At 38.0% G+C, this 25820-nt stretch overlaps 1 protein-coding gene across 1 annotated transcript; it reads left to right on the forward strand.

The window, feature by feature from the left end:
- The first annotated feature begins 225 nt into the window (after nucleotides 1-225).
- Nucleotides 226-25721, forward strand: TIMMDC1 (translocase of inner mitochondrial membrane domain containing 1). The gene is made up of 7 exons (XM_040484593.1): nucleotides 226-625; nucleotides 3039-3204; nucleotides 7453-7541; nucleotides 7981-8048; nucleotides 18814-18892; nucleotides 22511-22621; nucleotides 25255-25721. The coding sequence occupies exons 1-7, from the start codon at nucleotides 444-446 to the stop codon at nucleotides 25403-25405; spliced, it is 846 nt and encodes a 281-aa protein (XP_040340527.1). The 5' UTR covers nucleotides 226-443; the 3' UTR covers nucleotides 25406-25721.
- The last annotated feature ends 99 nt before the right edge of the window (nucleotides 25722-25820 follow it).

The raw sequence follows: 25820 nt of genomic DNA on the forward strand, positions 1-25820 counted from the left end.
ATCTTGCCTCCCGGAAACTGACGAAGACCCGGTTTACGTGGCCCAGAAAGCCCAAAGACAGGCAAAGAAACCGGCCGGCGACGGGGCCACGCTACTCCGAGCCAACTCACTTCCGGGGGGCGGGCCAGGCACTCGGGGTTCGTCCCGCCTCTAGGCGGAAGTGCTTGGCTACGGCTACGCCGTCGCCCCGCCTATTGGCCTTTGCCCCGTTGAAGGTGGGACTTCCTGTCTCGTGTATCCAAGGTCTTCATAAGTCAGTGCCGGCCCTGGGGAGGAGGGTGTCAAGAATGTGGTGGCGAGCCTGGCAGCAAATTAGCTGGGCATGGTAGAAGGGTACTCACCTATTTATTACTGCAGTTATCCTTACTGTCCTCCCACGGCGTCTCCCAGAGGCCTTGGAGCCCTGAGAACCCAAGCGTGTGCCCGCAGGTTCCGTGAGGGCCATGGAGGTGCGGCCGCCAGCGCCACAGAGCTACTTCTGCCGGGCGCTGTGTCCTTTCCCTCGGGTTTTTGCTGCGGGAGCTGTGGCTGCCGATTCGGAGAACCAGAAGCTGTCTTCCTACGTCCCAGAGCCTGATTACCTGGAATCCGGATGGGACCGCCTCCGGGACCTGTTTGTCAAAGAGTAAAAGTGCCTAGGGTCTGTGGGGAGGGGACTGCGAAGAGCTGTCCTGCAACCTGGGTCATCCTGGGGTGAAGGACCCCTGAGTGATGTGGTTTGTTTTTGAATAGATTTGGTGTTGTAATGTTTGTATCCCAAGTTTGTGTCCTCACATTGCCATTTAGTAGTTCTGTTGATTGACAGGACAGTTTACAAATGGTAGGGGTGAAACTCATTATAAGTCAGAGCATTTTTAGAGAATATAGTCTTAGTGTAACCCCCAATTTTACGAATTAGAAGAATTGGACCGAGCTAATTAGTGTCAGAATTGACCCTGGAATCCACATCAGCGAGATTACGCTCCAGTATTTTTTTTCGCATTTCACTTTATTCCAAACTTTGGTATTTCATGACCATAGCTCCCCCTTCTCTCCAAAAAAATGGAGATTGGAGAAACGGCAGAGAGAGCTGTAAAATGTTTATTCTGTCAGATAATGAATATATAAAAAATAATAGCAAGTATTGTCTCATTTTTCTAAAAGAAACGATATTAGTTAGATCAACAAATAAGGTTATTTCAGAATACAAAATTAACTTCAAACTGAATTCACTTTAATGGAAAACTCATTTCATTTATTCATTTATTTCATCATTTATCAATTATTGGTGGAAAAATGGCCCTTTCATGAAATACTTTACAATACTACACTGTTACCAGGTGGTTAAATTAACTTTGAAGCTTTATTATGTTGCTGAGATTGTTGGGACAAGGAGTTGGCAGAATCGTGTTTAATTGCTTTATTGAAATATCATCTTTATTTTAAAGATAATGAGGCAGCCTTTCTCATTGGTCCTTCCAATCAATCCTTCCAGTCAATATTTACTTGAGATACTTGTGAAAGATCCTATATAGTATATAACAGAAGGGTGTTATTTTGATCAGCTTTGGAAACCACAGAATGTTGGAGCTGAAAGAAACTTGAAGGTAATCTAGGTTAACTTCTATGTTCCCCTCCATCATAGATGAGGAAACTAAAGTTCATAGATTGTGATCTGGCTGCAGGTCACTTAACAGTGGGTGACAGAACCAGAACCACAACCCTGTTGTCACTTGTAGTTTAGGTCTTTTCCACCACTGTGCTATTTCTTCACCATTTATTAGCTGTTTGGGCCAACCATAGGACTTCTTAGAGCCAAATAAATAAAATGGAGATAAATATCACCTATGGCATGGAATTTTTCAGAGAATGAAAAGGAGGCAAAGCATATTCATCTGGCTTGTTAAATTTTAAGCTTTTACATTTTCTTTTCTGAGTTCTGTCATAGGCCAATTTTTAGGTAAATGTTTTTGATCTTATTCACTATACAAGATAAGTACAGGGTTCAAATTATAGCAGTTTTTTCCTATTGGCCTAAGTAAGTATAAGAATTACAGTTTTCTGAGAAATTTTATTTAGATTTCTCTTGTAGATGCAGGAGCTGTAAAGACTCACTGGTTCTGATTTCAGAGATGTGGTTATTGATAATTAGAATTAGATAAACACCTTATAGTCTCCGAAGAAAGTGATTTAGTAATGTAAATAACATTTAGTATTTAGAGGGCCATTTATAGTAACATAATACTTAAAAACTTAGCTATTCATTAGAGCTTCTAGAAACATCTTCAAAGCTTTATTATCAAGTCTAATTTCTTCTTTTGAGAGTAACAAATTGAATTAAACAGTGGTTTTTCCTTATGTTAGGTTGGTCTGTGGTGTCCATTGCACAGTGAGATTTCTCATTTGTTGCTTTTTATCATACAGGCCCAATCTGAGCATGGCATAAAAGTGAATTCAGAAAGACAGGTTTTGATTTTTTTTTTTAATCTAGGATTTTGTTCTTGAATACATTGTCCTAAAATCCATAAGTTTGTGTCATTTCCAAAAGTTAGCTTAAAATTCAGAAAGGGAAATCTTGATCCTTGCATCCAGCTTTTACAGATTCTTCCTGATTCCAGAGATGTAGTGGACTTGTAATAGTCATCAAATAAAACCACCTTCGAAAAAAACATTATTGGAGTATAATATGCATCTATTTACACATAAATATATTGATCAACAAATTTTCACAAGCTAAACATAGCTGTGTAACCAACACCGAGAAACTGTTAGCAGCATTTCAGAAGCTCCCCTTTGTGCCCCTTCTAGTCACTATCTTCGTAAGGGTAATCAACCAATAGCTTGATTTCTAACAGCATAGGTTAATTTTGGCTGAAATTTGAGCTACTTGTGATATAACTGTGGTATTTAATTCATCAGGAGATTTTATTAATCCGGAGATTCTGCCCATGATGAAAAATGTGGTAGTGTTAGTATTGGGGTCATTTTGAATGTACTGTCTTTTGGAGAGCAGTATCCATAAACTAATCCCAAACAACATTGTCTTTTTGATGTCTTAGTGAACAGCAGAGAACTTCAAAGGAACTTGAGAATATTTATAAGGCGGCTATTTCAGCAGGCATCATTGGCTGGGCATATGGAGGAATACCAGCTTTTATCCATGCTAAACAGCACTATGTTGAGCAGAGCCAAGCAGAAGTTTATCATAGCCGGTTTGATGCTGTGGTAAGTACTGATACTCTAAAAGTATTTGAGGGCATATTAGTTTAGTAATTCACTTTGTACTTAGCTATTCAGTTAGGTGGTAGGGTTGGAAGGGTTAAGATGTCAGAGTAAAGAAACAAAACCTGCACTTAAGAACAGTATACGTATTAATGCTAAAGAGCATACACATGGTTTGTCAGACTACTTTTCTTATCTTCAGAGGGATTACTACCATGGCTCTACTTTCTGAAATATATTTCTATCACTTCTCAGTCTTTTGGCTAAGATCAAGTATAGTATCTGAAATATATTTCTAATCCCTAGCTAAATCATCAAGGCTTAGCTGTAGCGTATTAACCCCATTCACAGCGTCTCCTTGGAGGACACTAAAACAATAATTAGCATTTATAACTCTACAGTTTATAGAGTGCTAACTCTTTTGTTAGATCTGTACATCAACTCTGTTGTATAAGTGAGGAAGTTACAGCTCAGAGAGTTAGTTGTTTGGGTTTTGTTTTGTTTTTTTAAATTTTGTCAGCCTTAAAAGTTGTAAAAGTAGTACAAAGAATTCCTATATACCTATCACCCAAATTCTCCAAATGTTAACTTTTTATCACATTTACTATAGCATTCTCTCTCTGTATAATGCATATTATTATTTTTTGTGACTGCTAAAGAGTAAGTTATAGTCATGATAAATACTTCAGCATGTATTTCCCTGAAAACAAGGACATTCTTTTATATAACCACTATATAATTATCCAGATCAGGAAATTATCACTGATATAGTACTCTTGTCTTATTTTCAGACTTTATGTAAATTTTGCTAGTCGTCTCTCCAATATTATTTATTTATTTAAGTTTATTCATTTGTTTTGACAGAGAGTGTTCAGAGGGAGCTGAAGTGGGGGAGGAGCAGAGAGAGAGGGAGAAAGAGAGAATCCCAGTCAGGTTCTGTGCCAGGCTCCACGCTGTCAGTGCAGAGCCCAGTGTAGGGCTCAGTCTCATGAAGCATGAGATCATGACCAGAGCCAAAACCAAGAGTCAGACACTCAACCGACTGAGCCACCCAGGCACCCCTATTTTAAAAGTAAATAAAAATAATATTTTTTCCAGGTCCAGCATCTAATACTGGATCAGATGTTAAATTTGCCTTTCATGCCTCTTTAGTCTCTCTTTTTTTTTTTTAATTTTTTTTTCAATGTTTATTTTTAAGGGACAGAGTAGGAGTATGGAAGGGGCAGAGAAAGAGGGAGACACAGAATTCAAAGCAGGCTCCAGGCTCTGAGCTGTCAGCACAGAGCCCGATGCAGGGCTCGAACCCACGAACTGTGAGATCATGACCTGAGCCGAAGTCAAACGCCCAACCTACTGAGCCACCCAGGGGCCCCTCTTTAGTCTCTTTTAATATAGAACAGTTTCTCTTTCTTTAACTTTCTTGATTGTGACATTTTTGAAGATTGGGGCTATTTATTTACTATTTTATTTTATTTTATTTTTATTTTTTTAAATTTACATCCAAATTAGTTAGCATATGGTGCAATAATGATTTCAGGAGTAGATTCCTTAGTGCCCCTTACCCATTTAGCCCATCCGCCCTCCCACAACCCCTCCAGTAACCCTCAGTTTGTTCTCCATATTTATAAGTCTCTTCTGTTTTGTCCCCCTCCCTGTTTTTATATTATTTTTGTTTCCCTTCTCTTATGTTCATCTGTTTTGTCTCTTAAAGTCCTTATATGAATGAAGTCATATGATATTTGTCTTTCTCTGACTAATTTCGATTAACATAATACCCTCCAGTTCTATCCACGTAGTTGCAAATGGCAAGATTTCATTCTTTTTGATTCCCAAGTAATACTCCATTGTATATATGTATATGTATATATGTATATGTATATATGTATACATATATATATGCACATATATATGCACATCACATCTTCTTTATATATTCATCCATCTATGGACATATAGTCTCTTTCCATACTTTGGCTATTATTGATAGTGCTGCTAGAAACATGGGGGTGCATGTGTCTCTTCGAAACAGCACACCTGTATCCCTTGGATAAATGCCTAGTAGTGCAATTGCTGGGTCATAGGGTAGTTCTATTTTTAGTTTTTTGAGGAACCTCCATACTATTTTCCAGAGTGGCTGCACCAGCTTGCATTCCCATGTGGGCTATTTATTTTGTAGAATGTTCTTCAATTTGGATTTGTTTAATGTTTTCTCATGATTAGATTCCAGCTATGTGTTTTAGCAGGAATACCCTAGATTGGGGTATTAGTACTCCTTACTTCTTACTTAGATGTACTTAATGTACTTCTTACTTAGTACATTATATCAGGAATACATGATATCTATTGTCCCTTTACTGATGATGTTTACTTTGGCACTTGGTTAAGATGGTCTCTGCCAGGCTTATCCACTGTAAAATTACTATTTTTCTCCCTTTGTAATTTTTTTATTTTTTATTAAAAATTTTTTTTTGAAAGAGCACACGTGCAAGCAAGGGAAGGACAGAGGGAAAGGGAGAGAGAATCTCAAGCAGGCTCCACACCCAGTGCAAGCCCAGGCGGGACTTGATCTCAGGACTGAGATTATGACCTGAGCTGAAATCAAGATAATTAGTAAATGTAATTAGTGAATATCTTATGGATACTTATGAGATACTTTGAGACTATGTAAATATCCTATTTTTCATCAAATTTCCATGCTTTAGTTTTAGTATTCAATGATGACTCTTACCTGAAAGAGTTAATACTGTGGTGGTTGCGAAATGGTTATTTTCTAATCCCATCTTTCCTACATTTATTGCTTCATATTCAGCTTTAAGGAAGAGCTCTCCCTTCTCCTGTATTTGTCTTTTTATAATTTATTTCTATCAATGTGGACTCGTGGATTCTTGTTTTACTCTGTAGTTTATAATCCATTCTTATTATTTATCTTGATGCTGAAATTGGCCTAGATTTGGACAGTTGGAGCCCTTTAAACTAGCTCCTTTGTTCTTTTTATATGTCCCCATCGTTCTTTGAGCACATCTTTATTTTTTGGCATAGCAAGATGTTCCTGGCTCATCTTTTACTTTTCCAGTACCAGCCCCAGAGTTAGTCATCACCAAGGAGTTCTAGTTTCTTTTAGTGGAAAAATTATATATAAAACTAAGATTTGAGGGGCACCTGGGTGGCTGAGTCGGTTAAGCGTCCGACGTCAGCTCAGGTCATGACCTCACAGTTCATGAGTTCAAGCCCTGCGTCAGGCTCTGTGCTGACAGCTCAGAGCCTGGAGCCTACTTCGGGTTCTGTGTGTATCTCTCTCCCTGTCTCTCCTCCGCTTGCACTCTGTCTCTCAAAAATGAAATAAAAACATTAAAAAAACAAAGATTTGATGCTACATATGCTCACTTACATGGATATCATGGTTTCTATAAGCCCTAGGAAATGTGTGTGTGCTCATATATACTTATGTACACATATTCATACACACATCTGTATCTATTTATTTATCTGCCTATTTGTTAAAAGCCACGAGTCCATACCGATACTCTTCAGAGAGGTTTTGACTTGCCCATTATCTTTTAGTAGTTAAGGATCCACTTAGGGATTCTCTCAAAATCTAGACTATATCCTCAGGATATTGTACCAGACTTGCTCCATGGTGATGTGGAGACAGACAACTTGTCTTCCAATTCTGACTTACTTCTTCTTGGCTGAGTGATCTTGGTTAGAAACTTCCTCTCTGTGCTTTAGTTAAATCTGAAACACCTGCCTAAAAGAAAAGTTGTAAAGATTAAATGAGGTAATATGTTAACACAACTTTTACATAGAACGTGGGCAGTAAATATCAGTTCTCTTTTCTTTGCTCTTTTCTCTATATCTGTATTACTATCATCCTTACCCTTTTATTTACCATTTCTTTGGTTCTTTTTTATTTTATGGTTTCTTTTTTCCAAGATTTCTTGGATATAAAAAGCATGTCTAATACTGACTTTATATTTGCCATGGCATTTGCCACATAGATTCTCTGTTTATGCCTCATTGATAGATTGCTTGGTTGACACTGGCAATTCTTAGTTCCTTTTCTATCTCCCGATAGAATAGGATGCACATGGGACTTTTGCTTAAGTTTCAGTAAACGGTATTTCTAGAGATCTTAATAATGTTTCTGTTTAGGTGTCCCTGCCTAATCCATAGCCATCCTTCTACCACAGTTTTAGAATAAAAAAGGTATTAAGGGGTCTTGGAACCTCACAGCCTTTTCATTAACTTTAGCAATCTGCACATCGTGCTGCCACACGAGGCTTCATCCGGTATGGCTGGCGCTGGAGTTGGAGAACTACAGTGTTTGTGACTATATTCAAGTAAGTTCTCTCTGAGTTGTGACAAAAGGTCTTAGTATTATTTTGGGAGCACATCTTTTGAGCAAGTGAGATTTTTAAAAACTAAACACCCACATGAAAGTGATTCATAATACCTTTCTCCCCAAGAACTTTTATCTATGTAAAAGATTGGTCCAGATATAGGTTTGCATCCATGGATGGAGGTCTTCCACCTATTATCAAAGTAGAGACAAGGTTTCTAAGTAAGAGAAATTCTTTGGTTCATTCTTCAACAGAAGGTCCACCTAGAAAACCTAGGGAATATTGGTAGTCGGGAACACATTGACGGGACCTAGACTAAGGCCAGGAATTGACTTAATAGGCGTTTCTAATACCTATCACTTTAGTGAAAATTGTGGTCGAGAAAGTAAGGGGGATATGCTTTAAATTTTATGTTTTCTTTCTTCCCCCTTCTTCCCAGCACAGTGAATACTGGGCTAAATGTGTACCGAAATAAAAATGCCCTAAGCCATTTTGTCATTGCGGGAGGTAAGACATTTTTGTTCTTGTTTATGTTTTTCAGTCTTCTCAAATATGGTTTGGGAAATATTTAAGGACTTATAAATCAGAACTACTGAATTCTTTGGTTGACTTCTCATCACATCTTATTCAACATTCATGCAAAATGTATGGAGAGCATTATGCTTGGCCCTTGGTATACTTGGTGAACAAAACAGAAAAGGTCTTTGCTTTCATGGAGTTTTATAGTCTAATGTGGTTGGGGAGAAAAAGGCTGCTGTGATAGAAAATAGCAAACAGGTGAAGCAATGGGATGATCAGGGTGAGTAGAGAAGGCCTTTATGGGGAGGTGACATTTAAGCTGATACCTGAAAAGTGTGAAGAAGAGTAGCTTATGCAGAAGGAACATTGAGGGTGAAGTCTCCAAGGCAAGAAAGTTCCTCAAAAGCAGGATAATAAGGCTGGAACATAGTCAGTAAGGGGAAGAGTGGCTTGAGATAAGTTTGGTGAAATTAGGTAGAAAGGGACCAGATTTTTCATACTAAGTTTGGATTTTATTTTAAAGCTTTATGCCTCTGGTAAATGTGACCTCTTTAAAATGAACATTAAAAAATAAGTATTGAAGTATTATTTCCAGAAATGTAAATGTGAAGTGCCACATATACTCAGACACTCACTACCTCATGTAATTCTCTCACATGCAAAAAGGTACATATAATTCATAAAACATTTAAAAATTTTTTTAATTTGGAAATAATTTCAAGCTTACAAAAAGTTTTAAAAATAAAAGTAGTATGGGGCGCCTGGGTGGCGCGGTCGGTTAAGCATCCGACTTCAGCCAGGTCACGATCTCGCGGTCCGTGAGTTCGAGCCCCGCGTCGGGCTCTGGGCTGATGGCTCGGAGCCTGGAGCCTGTTTCCGATTCTGTGTCTCCCTCTCTCTCTGCCCCTCCCCCGTTCATGCTCTGTCTCTCTCTGTCCCAAAAATAAATAAACGTTGAAAAAAAAAAATTTAAAAAAAAATAAATAAAAGTAATACAAGGAACACCATATAACCTTTATATACAGAGATTCAGTTGTTTACATTTTAGCCCATTTGCTTCTTGACTTGTTCTCTCTTCTGAGTGCATGCTCTCTTTCTCTGTGTATATGTATATATACACACAGGCAAACACATGTACACATAATTTGAGCTTAACAATTTAATGGAAACATTTTAAAATATAAAACTAGAAATAGGCATTAATAGCACTGGAGCAGCTGGAACTTGCCCTTTTTTAACTTGCCACCATTTTTCCATGAGTATTCTGTAGGCTCAAATGCCTATATCCAAACCAAACTCTGTTTTCCTCCCCCACCTTCCATACTTGCTCCTGTTGTTAGGTTCTTTATAATTTACCATGTTAAACAAATAAACAAAAAACCTGGAAACCAGATAATGATATGGTTCTGCCTTTTATCCCCCTCTTTGCAAAGTTCTAGTCCTTTAATTAGATTCCTTTAATATGTAGGGACTCTCACCTCCTCTTTCTTCCCACTGCTACTATCTGGTCTTCCCTGTTTCTAGTCTTGGTTTCCTCCACTTCCACTGTTACCTTAGTTACTTTTTGGAAATATGAATGTGAGTATAACACTTTTCTGCTTGAGCTTCTTTCATAGTTTCCCATCATTCTAATGTTGATTCTTGATCTGGTCCTCACGTACCACTCTTGCTCCACCCTATGACTCTACTCTTGATTTCCCAAACCCATCATAATCTTGCTTTACATGTATTGGTCCCTTTTCTTGAGCATGCCTTCCCACTCCTGCAAATAATTTTATTCAGCTTTTATTGAACCTGTCTTTCAAGGTTCAGCTTATCTGTCAGCTTTAGTTTCCTAGTCCCTATTTTCTTATTTTTGGGTCTTCAGGTGTCTTTCCCCTATATTCCCATAATTAACTATAAATATTTTAATCAAAGCACTTATAACTCTATGTTGTACCTGTTAACTTGTTTTGCTTCTCCACTAGATGACTTACTTGATATCAGAGAAAGTCTTCACCTTTTATATCACAACTATTTGACACATAGTAGAGTAGAATAAATGTTCCTTGAATGTAAATTGAGTGTAAAAATTAGTAAAAAAATAAACATGATACAAGATAAGTTTTTATCTCAAACCAGCAACCACCATTGAATTTAATGGTATAACACTGAAGTAATTTCCCCTGAAGTCAGAATCACGTCAAGAATGTCTCCCTCGTTATTATATGGCATTCATCTGGACATTTATAAATGTATATTTGACATCTGGAATGACTGGGTGAGGAGCTTGGCAAATCCTTTCACAAAAAGCAACAATAGAATTGGACATAATTATCAAAAACAACCATTTAAAGATGCTGGAAATTGACCACAGGCACACAACAAATCAGTAAGCATTTATCCAAGAATTTCTACTGAGTTTCAGTAAGAAAATTGGGAGTCTGTGGTGTTTCAGCCTAGGGCTCCTCCTGCCCCCCTAGCCCACAGCTCTGTGATGCAGAAGTTTCATAAGGACAGGCTGGAGGACTGGCTTTAATTGGAGCAGAAAACAGAAAATTCCAAGCCAAGGGGTGTTGCTGAAAACAATTGCAACAGGGAAGGATAATATCACACAGCTAATCTGAGGTTTTGATACTGTTTGGGGTAAGGAATAGACTGGCAAATGAGGCAGAATCTTAACAGGAATATCTAGGGAACAAGACAGCCACAGGGGGTTTTAATAAGATTCTATGTATCCCTAGAATTCTGGAAAGTTGCACACATGTGGTATGTATTCATGCACACTATGGAGAGACTGGCAAGGCCCCTACTTATCTTTGGTTAGTTGTGAGGGTTAATTGTGAACACCAAAAGAAAAAGCCAGAAGAGATTTTAAACTGTCTAAACTTTGAATGCATTCTTCAACCACAGATACGTTGGTAAAGGATAGGAGCATTACTAGCTTGGGATGCTTAAGCATAATTTCTGACAAATCATTGGCTGACTACTTAAGCCAGTGTGATGCCTAGGAAACCACGCATACAAATAAAAACTGAGCAACAACATTAGTGGCTGTACTCTGCAGAAAAAAGACTCCACAGAACTAGTCCGGGCAAGTCACTACATAGACAAAGAATTACAGTCATCCCCCCTGTGTGGGGGGTGTTAACTCCAGAGTTGCTATAATTTATTACCTAAAATGTCCAGTTTTCAACAACAAAAAAATCATATGACATGTAAAACCAGGGGATTAAAAAAGCACTCACTGGGAATGTCTCTGACTGGACTCATCCATTGAACATAGAAGACAAGGCTTCAAACCATTTTAAAGAAATATAAAAGTATGATGATAGTGACTTACCAAATAGAGAATATCAATAAAGACAGAAATTATAAAAAAAAAAATCAAATGAAAAGTTGAAAGTTGATACAACAATAGAAATTAAAATTTCACTGGAGAGGAGGAGCTCAACACCAGTCTTGAGATAGCAAAACAGAATTCGTGAATTTGAAGAGGGATCAATATAGATGATTTTTCGTGAAGAACAGAATTTTTAAAATGAAGAGAAATGAACTGAGCCTGAGCAACCTATAGGACACCATCAAAAATACCAATAGATGTGTGAAGGGAATGTTAGGTAGAAAAGAGAGAAAGGGTTAGAAAAAAGTATTTTAAGAAATAATGGTCCTTAACTTCCCAAATTTGATGAAAAACATTAATCCACACATCCAAAAGGTTCAACAAACTCCAAGAAGAACAAACATGAGGAGATTCACACCTAAGCACATAATAGTTACACTGTTGAAAGAAAAATCTTAAAAGCAGCAAGAAAAAAATAACTCCCATGAGAAACACCAAAGAGGATTAACAGCTTATTGCTCATCAGAATGATGGAAACCAGAAGGCAGTAGAATGCATTCAAAGGCCTGAAAAGCATAAGTTGTCAACCAGGAATTCTGTTTCTAACAAACCACTGTTCAAAATTGAAGGCAAAAATAAAGACATTGGCAGATAAACAAACAAAGAAAAATTGTTACTAGCAGATCTGCCTTAACAAAAATACTATAGGAAATTCTTCACGCTAAAAGGTTGTAATAAACCAGATGGTAACTTGAATCTATGAGAAGTATTAAAGAGCATTGATAAAGATAATTATATAAGTTATTATTAAAGGCTGTATAAATATTTTTTCTCATAACTAATCTAAAAGACAATTATGTAAAATAATAAAAAAATTGCAGTGTTAGACATACAGCATATTTAAAGTTGTATATGGCATTAATAGCACAAATGAGAAGGAAGGAATGGAGGTATGTTGGAGCAAGGAGATGACACCAAATAGTAACTTGACAGGAAGAAATGAAAAGTACTAGAAATGGTTAATATGTAAGTTAATATAAAACACTCTATAAACCTATTGTTTTCCTTTCTTTTAACTGTTTTTCCCTAATTTAAAAATAGTATTTGAAGGACTCCTGGGTGGCTCAGTCTGTTGGGCGTCTGACTTCAGTCATGTCATGATCTCACAGTTTGTGAGTTCGAGCCCCACGTCAGGCTCTGTGCTGACAGCTCAGGGCCTGGAGCCTGCTTCAGATTCTGTGCCTCCCTCTCTCTCTGCCCCTCCCCCACTCATGCTCTGTTTCTCCTTCAAAAATAAATAAACATTAAAAAATTAAAAAAAACAAAACTAGTATTTGAGGGAGTGCCTGGGTGTTTCAGTCAGTTAAGTATCCGACTGTGGCTCAGGTCATGATCTCCCGGTTTGTGAGTTAGAGCTCCACATCAGGCTTTCTGCCGTCAGCAGGGAGCCCATTTCATATCCTCTGTCACTCCCTCTGTCCTTCCCTCACTTGCATGTGCTCACATTCTTGCATGCTCTTTCTTTCAAAAATAAACTTTTTTTTTTTTTTAATTAAAAAAAATAACAGTATCCAACTAAGTGGCTAAGTTGGTTAAGCAGCTGACTCTTGATCTTGGCTCAGGTCATGATCTCACGGTTTGTGAGTTGAAGCCCCACATCTGGCTTTGTGCTGACAGTGCAGAGCCTGCCTGGGATTCTCTCTCTCCCTCTTTCTGCCTCTCCCTTGCTCGTGCACACACACTCTTTCTCATCAATCAATCAATAAACTTTTTTTTTTTCAACGTTTATTTTATTTTTTGGGGGACAGAGAGAGACCAAGCATGAACGGGGGAGGGGCAGAGAGAGAGGGAGACACAGAATCGGAAACAGGCTCCAGGCTCCGAGCCATCAGCCCAGAGCCCGACGCGGGGCTCGAACTCACGGACCGCGAGATCATGACCTGGCTGAAGTCGGACGCTTAACCGACTGCGCCACCCAGGCGCCCCAAAACTTTTTAAAAAATGCTAGAGACAAAGGACATTTTATAATTTTTTTTTTATGTTTATTTTTGAGAGAGAAAGTGAACAGTGGACGGGCAGAGAGAGAAGGGGACAGAAGGTCCAAAGTGGGCTCTGCACTGTCAATGGAGAGGCTGATGCAGGACTCGAACTCACAAACTGAGAGCATGACCTGAGCCAAAGTTGGATGCTTAACCAGCTGAGCCATATAGGCACCCTCACTTTATAATATTTAAAGGACTAATCCATCAAGAAGATATAACATTTATAAACATATAAACATATAAACTAACAACAGAGCTCATAAATACATAAAAAGAAACACTGAATTGAGAGGAGAATAGACAATAACAGATTGTGAAATAGACAATAACATATCAGGAGTTCAAGCCCCACGTCGGGCTCAGTGCTGAAGGCTCAGAGCCTGGAGCCTGCTTTGGATTCTTTGTCTTTCTCTCTGACTCTTCCCCCACTCATGCTCTGTCTCTCTCTCAAAAAATAAATAAGCATTAAAAAAATTTTTTTAAATGACAAGATAACAGACAAGTTTAGGAAGACTGACCAAGAAAAAGAAAATAGACACAAATTACCAAAATCTACTCAAGAAGAAATAGAAAATTTGGATAGCCCTACAACAAGTTAATAAACTAAATTGTTAGTTAAAAATCTTTTCACAAAGAAAGCCCAAGACCAGATGGCTTCAGTGGCTATTTGGGAAGTTTCTTTCACAAACTCTTCCATAAAATAGAGGAAGAAGGAACACTTTCAAACTTATTCCTTTGGACTAGTATTATCCTTGATACCAAAGCCAAATGAAGAAGATGAAGATAGCAAAGAGAACTACAGATCACTATCACTCAAGAGTATATACACAGGGGCACCTGGGTGGCTCAGTCAGTGGAGCATGTGAGTCTTGATTTCAGGGTTGTGGGTTTGAGCCCCATGTTGGATACAGAGATTATTTTATTTATTTATTTATTTTTTTGTTTTTTTTTTTAAATATTTTTTTATTATATATATATATATATATAGTCAAATTAGTTTCCATACAATACCCAGTGCTCATCCCAACAGGTGCCCTCCTCAGTGCCCATCACCCAGTTTCCCCTCTCCCCCATCCCCATCAACTCTCAGTTCTCAGTATTTAAGAGTCTCTTATGGTTTGCCTCCTTCCCTCTCTATAACTTTTTTTTTCCCCCTTCCCCTCCCCCCTGGTCTTCTATTAAGTTTCTCCGGATCCACATATGATTGAAAACATAATATTTGTCTTTCTCTCCCTGACTTATTCACTTAGCATAATACTCTCCAGTTCTATCCACATTGCTACAAATGGCCAGATTTCATTCTTTCTCATTGCCAAGTAGTATTCCATTGTATATATAAATCACATCTTCTTTATCCATTTGTCAGTTGGTGGACATTTAGGCTCTTTCCATAATTTGGCTGTTGTTGAAAGTGCTGCTATAAACATTGGGGTACAAGTGCCCCTATATATCAGCACTCCTCTATCCCTTGGGTAAATTCCTAGTAGTGCTATTGCTGGGTCATAGGGTAGATCTATTTTTAATTTTTTGAGGAATCTCCACACTGTTTTCCAGAGTGGCTGCACCAGTTTACATTCCCACCAACAGTGCAAGAGGGTTCCAGTTTCTCCACATCCTCTCCAGTATCTACAGTCTCCTGATTTGTTCATTTTATTTTAGCCACTCTGACCAGTGTGAGGTGGTACAGAGATTACTTTAAAAACAAAAGTATGTACACAAAAATCCTTTACAAAATATTAGTAAACCAAATCCAGCAACAACCAAGGATTATATTCTATAACCAAGTAGAATTTATCCAAAGAATTTAAGGTTAGCTTAGAAAAGTATTTGACAAAAATCCAACATTCATGATAAAAACTCTCAACAAACTAGGAATAGAAGGGAGCTTCTTTAACCCAGTGAAGGTCATCTATCATCTATTAAAAAACCTACAGCAAACATCGTATTTAATGGTGAAAGACAATGATTTTCCCCTAAGACTGAGAACATGGGAAAGCTGTATACACTTGTAATTAAGGTGTATACTTGAGATGAATACAGTTGTATTCAGCATTATACTGGAGACTTTAACCAGTGCATTCAGGCAAGAAAAAGAAATAAACACTAAGGTCGAAAAAAAAAAAGTAAACTATTTACAGAACACATGGTAATAAAGAGTTTGTGTAATAAAGAGTCTGACTGATGTTTGGCTGCTGATAGCTTATAAGCCTCACTACTCCCTCCCCCCTTTTTAACTGACTTTATTTTTTAGAATAGTTTTAAATTCACAGTAAAATTGGGCAGAAGATACAAAGATTTTGCATATACAATAAAACTTTGGTTTGGGAGCATAATTCATTCCGGAAACATGCTTGTAATCCAAAGCACTTGTATATCAAAACAAATTTCCTCATAAGAAATGATGGAAACTCAGATGATTTGTTTCACAACTCACAAATATTCATATAAAAATGATTACAATACTGTAACATAATACAAATGAATAAGGAAAGTACGAAATATAAAGAAAAATAGATTAACCTGCACTTACCTTTGAAAATCTTTGTGGCTGGTTTGAGGGAGACGAGAGAGGAGGATTATTGTGTAGGACAACTTTAACTATTACTAATGGATGTTGATTACAGTACAGTATTAATAAACTCTTGTCATATACTGTATTTAATGTATTCAGCATAAGACAACAGAGGGAAGGGTCTATATCTGCAGGCAGCCTGACATAGAATGAAGCAAAGCATTCCTAAGCTTACTCTTGTATGGAAAAGCAAAGGACTGTCCACAGGTTCTTTGAAGTGACAAAAAATACACTAGTGCCAGTTGTGGGCACCTTCCAATGTTCTGAAAAATCACTGATTTCCCATGCTCTGAAAAGCCTGAAACTGAGCATACGAGCATGGGAGATGATCACCCACAATCTCCCAGAGAGGGAGAAAGAGAGAGAACTATTGGCTCAGTTGTGATCATGTGACATTCAGTGTCAGGTGCTACTTATATTGCAAGTCTTTGCTCGTTTATCAAGTTGAAATTTACTAGAAATAATTGCTTATCTTGTGAAACATTCGCAGAACAAGTAAATTGCAATCCAAAGTTTTACTGTATTCCTCCCCCCGCCCCAACATACACACTTAAACATAGCCTCCCCACTATTAACATTTTACCCCAGGGTGGGATACTAGTTACAGTTGAAGAACCTACACTGATGCATCATTATCCCCCAAAGTCCATAGTTTCCCTTAGGTTTCACTCTTAGTGTACATTCTGTGGGTTTGGACAAATGTATGATGACATGTATCCATCGTTGTGGTATCATAAAGAGCATTTTCATTGCCCTAAAAGTCTGTTTCACCTATGTGTCCTATCCACCAACCCCTGAAAAACGGTGATCTTTTTTTTACTGTTTCAATATTTGCCTTTTTCTAGAAAGTTATATATTATATAACATTTTCAGATTTACATCTTTCACTTAACAATATGCATTTAAGTTTCCTCCAGTCTCTTTTCATGAGTTGATAGCTCATTTCTTTTTAGTGCTAAATAATATTTCATTGTCTGAATATACCAGTTTATTTATCCATTGCCTACTGAAGGACATCTTGGTTGCTTCCGAGTATTGGCAGTTACGAACAAAGCTGCTATAAATGTGTGCAGGTTTTGGTGTGGACACAAGTTTTTAGCTCTTTTGGGTAAATACCAGGGAGCGTGATTGCTGGATCATATGGTAAGAATATGTTCATTTTTGTAAGAAACTGCCAGACTGTCTTTAAAGTGACTGTACCATTTTGTGTTCCAACCAGCAATGAATGAGAGTTTCTTTTGCTCTACGTCCTTGCCACCATTTAATGTTGTCAGTCTTCTAGATTCTGGCTATTCTGAGAGCTTTTTAAAAAATATTTATTTTTATTTTTTATTTATTTATTTTTTTTTTGAGAGAGAGAGAGAGAGAGAGAGGGAGAGAATGAGTGAGGGAGGGGCAGAGGAAGAGGGGGAGAAGAATCTTAAGCGGGGTCCACACCCAGCGCCGAGTCCTATGCGGGGCTCCATCTCACTACTGTGAGATCATGACCTGAGACGAAATCAAGAGTCAGCTGCTTAACTGAGCCACCCAGGCACCCCTACAAAAAAAGAAAGAAAAAAAATACACACACACACACACACACACACACACATATGTTTAAGTTTATTTATTTTGAGAGAGACAGAGTGAGCAGGGGAGGGGCAGAGAGAGAGGGTGAGAGAGAGAATCCCAAGCAAGCTCAACAGCATGGAGCCCTACAAGGGGCTCGAAATCATGAACCCTGAAATCATGAGCTGATCCAAAACCAAGAATCAGTTGCTTAGCCAACTGAACTACCCAGGCACCCCTCCCCCCCCAATATTTTATTTTTAAAAAAATGCTTTCTTTGGAAAAGAAGACTTGAAAAAAAGACCAAATTTATTACCATCTCTGGGTAATGTTAATTAAAGGTGATTTTTTTTCTTGTTAATTTTAAAATTTAGAAAATTAAAAAAAACAAATAGTACTTAAGACACATAAGTCTCAATTGTTTTTTTAAAAATGTTACTACATGAGATGCATTAGTTGTGTTGTGCATAGTGAGGGAGGAAAATGAATGACATCCTGGATATACCAGACCAGTGGGAAGGAAAGGGAGCCTGTGTACTGACCACCTGGTGGCACTGTGGACCAAATGCCCACTTGCAGGCCTGCCTGAGGGGTGTGTAGCAGGACAGAAAGGGTGAGACTGGAGCAAGGTACAAACTGCAGGGGTTTTTGTTCTTTGGGGAAAGTTTTCCTGAAGAAGGATGAAACTGAAGAGATGGGAGTGAAGAAATTACAGATTTTTAAGGGGAGGTGGGCAAAAATGAAGCAGAATGAGAAGAGGTTGGACCCGTAGAACGGATATACAAAAATTAGGTTTGTAAAAGGGATGTTTCTTCCTTTGAACCTGCAGTGTGGAAGAGAAACTAGCTGTGTTGGCATTTTATTTATTTATTTTTTATTATTTTTTTTTTAACGTTTATTTATTTTTGAGACAGAGAGAGACAGAGCATGAATGGGGGAGGGTCAGAGAGAAGGAGACACAGAATCTGAAACAGGCTCCAGGCTCTGAGCTGTCAGCACAGAGCCTGATGAGGGGCTCAAACTCACGGACCACGAGATATGACCTGAGCTGAAGTCGGCCGTTCAACCGACTGAGCCACCCGGGCGCCCTTGGCATTTTAGATTCAGGAAATCTAGGTTGTGGTGATGTATTATTGATACTGGGTTCTGAAAACTTACTTAGTGGTTTATGTTCTTTTTATAGAAGAAAAATTTTTTAAATGGATTCTAGTACTTAAAGATAATTTAATATTGGGTTTTTTGTTTGTTTGTTTGTTTGTTTTAAAATAGCTGTCACAGGAAGCCTTTTTAGAATAAACTTAGGCCTGCGTGGTCTGGTGGCTGGTGGCATAATTGGAGCCTTGCTAGGGTAAGTGTTAATATGGTTTGATACTAAATTAACACAACTTTCATTAATGCCTTACTGTTAAAAATCTCATGCATTTCTAAAGAATAAATTTAAATCTTACAGCCTATAAAAGGCCTTCAGTTTTGTATTGGCTGTCGCTTTGACTGTCAAATTCTAATCTTACCCCAGTTGTTGATTTTGCTTCCAATTATCACTGCTTAGATATCACTAACACCTGAACCTATTTGTAATTTGAACAATGGTATTTACAAGGAGCAGGAAAATAATAAGAAACAATTAACAAGCACATTCCGTTAAAAATTTTTTTGTTTGATTTTGTTTAATAAATTAAAAAATTTTTCTTCTCCAGCTTGTTAATTTGAAAAAATTTGAACCTACAGAAAAGTTGAATGAATTAGTACATCAAACACCCATATACTCTTTTCACTTATGTTCACCAGTTAACATTTTGTCATATTTGTTGTATGTCTCTGTATATGTGTGGAATGTGTGTAAATTTCTTTTTCTTTCTCCTTTTTTCTTTCTGGCTAAACTGGTAGAGACCTCATAATTCTTCACCTCTGAATACATTAGCTGGTATCTCCCAGGATGAAATGAAGAACATTCACCAATGATACCACAGTATAATCATCACAGTAAATAATTTAGCATTGATTCAATATAGCTATCTAAGATATGGTCCATATTCAAAAATTTTCAATTATTATAATAATGCTGTACATATATATATTTAATTCAGGATCCAATTGCATATTGCATTTACAGTTTTGATTCCTTTAAGCTAGAATAGATCCACTGCTCTTTTTCCCCCAGAAAATTTCCCAATTTCTTTTCATTATCCCTTCATGAGTAGATTTAGGTTAAATGTTTTCGTCAGGAATACAGTGTAGGTGAAGTTAGTCCTTCTCAGTGTATCACATCAAGATACATATTGTCTTCACCTATTGTAAGTGATGTTAATTACTTGGTGCAGTACTTTTCTATTGCTGTGTAACAAACTACCACAAACTTTTGTGGCTGGAAACCACCCGTTATTATATCACAATTCTGTAGGTCAGAAGGCTGAGGAGGCTGATGGGCTCTCTTTGTTCAGAGTTTTACAAGGCCAAAATCAAAGTATGGATGAGGCAGGCTCTTATTGGACTAGGGAAGAATCTGCTCCTACACCATTTAGGTTGTTTACAGAATCCTTGTGGCTGTAGGGCTGAAGTTATTGTTCCCTGCATGGTTGTCAGCCAGACACCAGTGTTCCTAGAGGCATACATACTCCTTGCCACAGTGCCCCCTCTGTGTTCAGACCAGCAACTGGTATGTTGAATCCTTCTCATACTTTGAATCTCTCTGACTTCTCTCTGCCACCAGAGAAAACTCTCTGCTTTTAAAGGGTTCATCCAGATAATTTCCTTTTTTTTTTTTTTAATTTTTTTTTTTTCAACGTTTATTTATTTTTGGGACAGAGAGAGACAGAGCATGAACGGGCGAGGGGCAGAGAGAGAGGGAGACACAGAATCGGAAACAGGCTCCAGGCTCTGAGCCATCAGCCCAGAGCCCGACGTGGGGCTCGAACTCACGGACTGCAAGATCGTGACCTGGCTGAAGTTGGACGCTTAACTGACTGCGCCACCCAGGCGCCCCGATAATTTCCTTTTTGATTGACTCAAATTCAACAGATTACTAACCTTAATTACATCTGTAAAATTTTGCTATGTAACAGAATCATGGGTATAATTTATAGTTGAGGAATTAGGGCAGGACAATTTGGGGGGCTATTGTAGAATTCTGCCTACCATATTTAGTATTGACTTAAATTTCTCCACTGAAAGACTTCTGTTATTCTCATTGTGATTAGTAAATAATCTTGGGTAAGACTATGTGAATAGCATGTTCTCTAGCTATCTTTTTTCTAGTGGTTTTAATGATCTATTATAATTGTTGCCATAATCAGTTATTACTGATGGTTGTAAAATGATTTGTTAGTTCTATCTTTTCTTCTGTTTTTATTAGCTGGCATTCACCTGAGTTCTCCCTTCGCCTCCACCTACCCTCTCCCTTTTTCTACCCCCTTTTTAGGAGGAAGTTACACTAGACTTATGGATTCCTTTTTTAAATTATTTTTAAAAATTCAGCATGTCATAATCTATCGCTGACATGATTTTTGTTATATTGTGTTTTGTTTGTTTTTTAGTAAATTCTACCCTCAACGTGGGGCTTGAACTCAGGACCCCAAGAGCAAGGGTCACATGCTCTACTGACTGACCCAGCCAGGCACCACTTGTTATATTGTTAATATACCATCTTGGCTTGAAGGGAAAAATTGTTGAAATTAGCAGCAAAAATAATTTCTTTTTCATTGTCATTAAAAACACATAACATAAAATTTATCAGCCTGACCATTTTTAAGTGTGTAGTTTAGTAGTGTTTTTATATTCACATTATTGTACAAAAGATCTCTAGAACTTTGTCATCTTGCAAAATTGAAAACTCTGTACCCATTAAACATTAATTCTCCCTTCCCCTTGTCCCCCAGCCTTTGGCAACCACATTTTTACTTTGTTTCTATGATTTTGACTACTTTACTATTTTTTAAGTTTGTTTATTTAAAAAGAGAGAGTGTGTAAGTGGGATAAGGGCAGAGAGAGAGAGAATCCCAAGCAGGCTCCACATGTCAGCATGGAGCTTGACACAGGGCTCAAACTCATGAACCATGAGATCATGACCTGAGCTGAAATCAAGAGTGGGATGCTCAACCAACTGTGCCACCCTGGCGCCCTGATTTTGACTACTTTAGATACTTCATATGAATGGAATCATATATTATTTGTCCTTTTGTAACTGGCTTAATTTTACTTAGCATAACATCCTCAAGGTTAATCTATGTTGTAGCATGTGACAGGATCTTTTTAAAGGCTGTGGATACCACATTTTCTTTATCCGTCTGTCAATGGACTTTGCCACTTAGCTACAGTAATTTTTCAAATGAGCTTACTTATGTTGTAGCCAGAGGGAACTTAAGTTATCTCAGAGTCAAAAAGTCCTTTTCTTTGACAACATAAGAACCAAACCCTTAACTTACCGTAATAATTGTTATCTAAATCAGTTTCTCAATGGGTAACTATTGACAGTGTGGGTGAGACTGTTGTGCCAGACTTTTGAACTTTAGGATGTTTTGGTGGTTCCATCCCCAGAAGCCAGTGGTATCCTTCCTCCAACCAAATATGCCCTCCACAGTTCCTGCCTTCTGGAGGTTTTGGTACCATTCCTGTTACAATTTCATTTCTGAGAAATCTTCAGTATAAAGCTACTTACTAGAACTTGTCACAAGTATATATTTTCCCAGTTTATCATTCATGATAAAACAGCCAATTTATAGGCCTGTTGTTTTTATACCAGTTAATTTTGGGAAGTTGCAGTGATTGTTTTTCTCTACTGTTTAGAAGACCAGGAAGGAAATTGCCTTAATAATTTTTTCTTCATTTGACAAGGACACTTTGTCAGAGTTCCTGTACCTGTCAGGGAATAAGTGGCTCAGTCGGTGTTGCTCCTGCCTTAGCAGACACTCACATGGTGTGTGGTCTAATGGCTGCTTTTTCCTAAGCTTTCTCTCTGCTTCCCCCTCAGCACTCCTGTAGGAAGTCTGTTGATGGCATTTCAGAAGTTCTACGGGGAGACTGTCCAAGAGAGAACACAGAAGGATCGCAAAGCACTCCATGAGCTGAAATTGGAAGAGAGGTAAGGAGCAGGTGAAGATAAAGGTACCTGACTTTCCTAGCCATTGTGGTGTTCTCCTTAACCCAGGTACTCTAAACCACCACTCAATTCAAAGAGTTTCTGGGGCACCCGGCTGGCTCAGTTGGTGGCGCATGCGACTCTTGATCTCAGGGTTGTGAGTTCAGGCCCCATGTTGAATAGATAAGCAGTCTGGTTTTTTCCATGTTTTTACTTAAAACTTTGATTTGTGCTAAAAACACATACACACATGGAAATTTTTTGGTTTTTTTAATGTTTATTTATTTTTGAGAGAGACAGAGACAGAATGTGAGTGGGTTAGGGACAAAGAGAGAGGGAGACACAGAATCCAAAGCAGGCTTCAGGCTCTGAGCTCTCAGCACAGAGCCCAACGCGGGGCTCGAACTCAAGAGCTTTGAGATCATGACCTGAGCCGAAGTTGGACGCTCAACCGACTGAGCCACCTAGGCGCCCCCACACATGGAAATTCTTAATATCTGTAGATCAGTTGTCCAAGGACTTAGGTTCTATATGAGAAAAAGCATTGATTTTGTAGCCAATTAAACCTTGAAAACAGAGCTTAAATCCCAGCTAGGCTATTCATTAGTTCTGTGACCTTAGTTTCCTTAATTTCAAGCCCTCAGTTTTCTCAGCCATTCTATAGGCAGAATCACACCACAATGCTCAATACATATTTGTTTCATTCACTCCTCTTCTCCATTGTAAGAGGGTATGTGAGATATGTAGTTTTCTAAGTTCTGGGATAAAGCATTTAAAATTATAATGCCAGTATAAAATCTGGTGTGGAGAATTAAAAGCATGAAAGTGTTGTTAGCTTATTTCTAGTTCTTTAGATGTCATAAGAGGCTTTTTTTTTTTTTTAATGTTTATTTACTTTTGAGAGAGAGAGAGAGGAACAGAGTATGTGTTGGGGAGGGACAGAGAAAGTGGGACACACAGAATCTGAAGCAGGCTCCAGGCTCTGAGCTGTCAGCACAGAGCCTGATGCAGGGCTCAAACCCATGAACTGTGAGATCATGACTTGAGCCGAAGTTGGACACTTAACTGACTGAGCCACGGCGCCCCAGAAGCTTTTTCTTTTTCTTTTTTTTTGTTTTTTTTTTTTAAATGAAACTTTAAGAAATTGGAAAGGTAGGGAAAGTATATTGGTATTTGAATTTGATATAGAAAGTTGCAGAAGAATTAACATTTGGAAAAATATGAACAGATAATAATTGTATTTCAATAAAAAAGGGAAACCAGAGATAGAAAACCTCAAGAATGGCTAAAAGCAATAACTTGAATTGAATTACAGTAATGCAAAAATACTTTGGCAAAAGGAAATAGTGTCAAAAATTTATGTGTGTGTGTGTAGATATACATATATATATATATATATATATATATATATATATATATGTATGTATATATATATGATATTCCTGAGAAGAGTAATAATAGTTAAGAACTTATATGCCTGCTTCTTTGCTTGAAAATAATCATAGAGAAGTTAAAGTGAGAACATAAAACATTGCCTTAGTGAGCTGAAAATGTAGAAGCCTGGTCAGGGCACCTAGGTGGTTCAGTCGATTAAGTATCTGATTTCAGCTCAGGTCATGATCTCACAGTTTATGAGTTTGAACCCTGTGTTGGGCTCTTTGCTGTCAGCTCGGAGCCTGGAGCTTGCTTCAGAGTCTATGTCTCTTTTTCTCTCTCTCTCTCTCTGTGCCCCTTCCCTGCTCATGCTATGTCTCTCTCTCAAAAATAAATTTAAAAAAACATTTAAAAATTTTAGAAAAAAAAATATAGAAAACTGGCTATAGAGATATGGAAGAAGAAATGGTCAAACCTGGTTGTGAAGAGTTGAGAAGAAAGTCATAGATGACCTTGATAATCACTTCAAGGAAGACACTAATACTAGATTTAGAAAAAGAACTGATCTGTTATTTGGAAATTAGATTTTAATTCCTTGTAAATACACATCTATAGTGTTGTCCCATCTGACGTTTCCATCTTGAGTTTACCATTGTGCAGTTCCCACAAGGTCTGGCAACAGAGTTAATGAAGTGGCAGGGCAGTCGCATGCCCCCCAGCCCTGAGGGCAACAGGACAGCCAGGTTGCAAGGCTCACACTTCAGCTCAGGGTGTTTCAGCTCCTGCACGATACCCCTGTATGAACTCTGGAATATCGTTAAGGATCAGAGCTGCCGCCACAGCAGTGTCCATTTTGGTGATATGAGAATCGTAGTCAGCATGTGAGTGGAACAGGTTAGTAGAGCGAAGAAGGTCCATTATATTTAAAGTGCAGGGAGCAATGTTTGCTCATAAGTCACAGGGAGAAGACGACAAATACTATCTTTTAAAAAAATCAGGGCGCCTGGGTGGCTTAGTCGGTTGAGCGTCCAACTCTTGATTTTGGCTTAGGTCATGCATGTCCCAGGGTTGTGGGATTGAGCCCCGTGTTTGACTCCATGCTGAGCATGGAGCCTGCTTGAGATTCTCTCTGTCTTCCTCTGCCCTGCTCCCCCACTTGCGCACACACTCGCTCTCTAAGAGAAAAATAAGCTAAAATAAAAATCTAAGAACTAAAGAAATGGAGCAGTACTTGATATATCCTTTTCATTCTTTTATTACAGTAAAGCCAGACTGCAATTTACTGAACTCCTCCCTGAAGAAATTGAAAGTAGCTTACAGAAAAATCGATCCAAAGATGATGTTAAGAAAATTGAAGCACTACTAAATCTTCCTAGAAACCCTTCATCAACAACTAAACAAGACAAAGACTGAAAATGTTCTGGACTTAAAATTCATTGGCAAATTGAAGGGATCTATGTTGCCCTGTCCATTGAATGCCAAAGGCTAGTCTTCTCCTTGGCCAGCCTGCTGACAGATATAAGTGCTGGCACCTCTAGTGGCAGTGACTTGCTCTTATCTTTTGTTTTCACCAAGAATTGGGCAATTGTACACTCACTTTACTTATCCTTAAATTTAAATACATAGTCTTTCCTGATTGATCTATATATTTGGCATTGTATCTGTACATATTTCTTTGCCCTGAATTTTACAATAGTAAATTAAAAATTTCCCAAAATTGGAGTTGAAATCTGTGGATTGTATGTTTATTCTTGCAGCCTTTTAAAAATATACTTAGTCACTAGAAGGAGGAGGTATCACTAGGTAAGGCAAATGGGTCTGTGATGAA

The sequence above is a fragment of the Herpailurus yagouaroundi genome, unplaced genomic scaffold (assembly GCF_014898765.1).
Source record: "Herpailurus yagouaroundi ecotype Mexico unplaced genomic scaffold, PumYag 162, whole genome shotgun sequence".
NCBI lineage: Eukaryota > Metazoa > Chordata > Mammalia > Carnivora > Felidae > Herpailurus > Herpailurus yagouaroundi.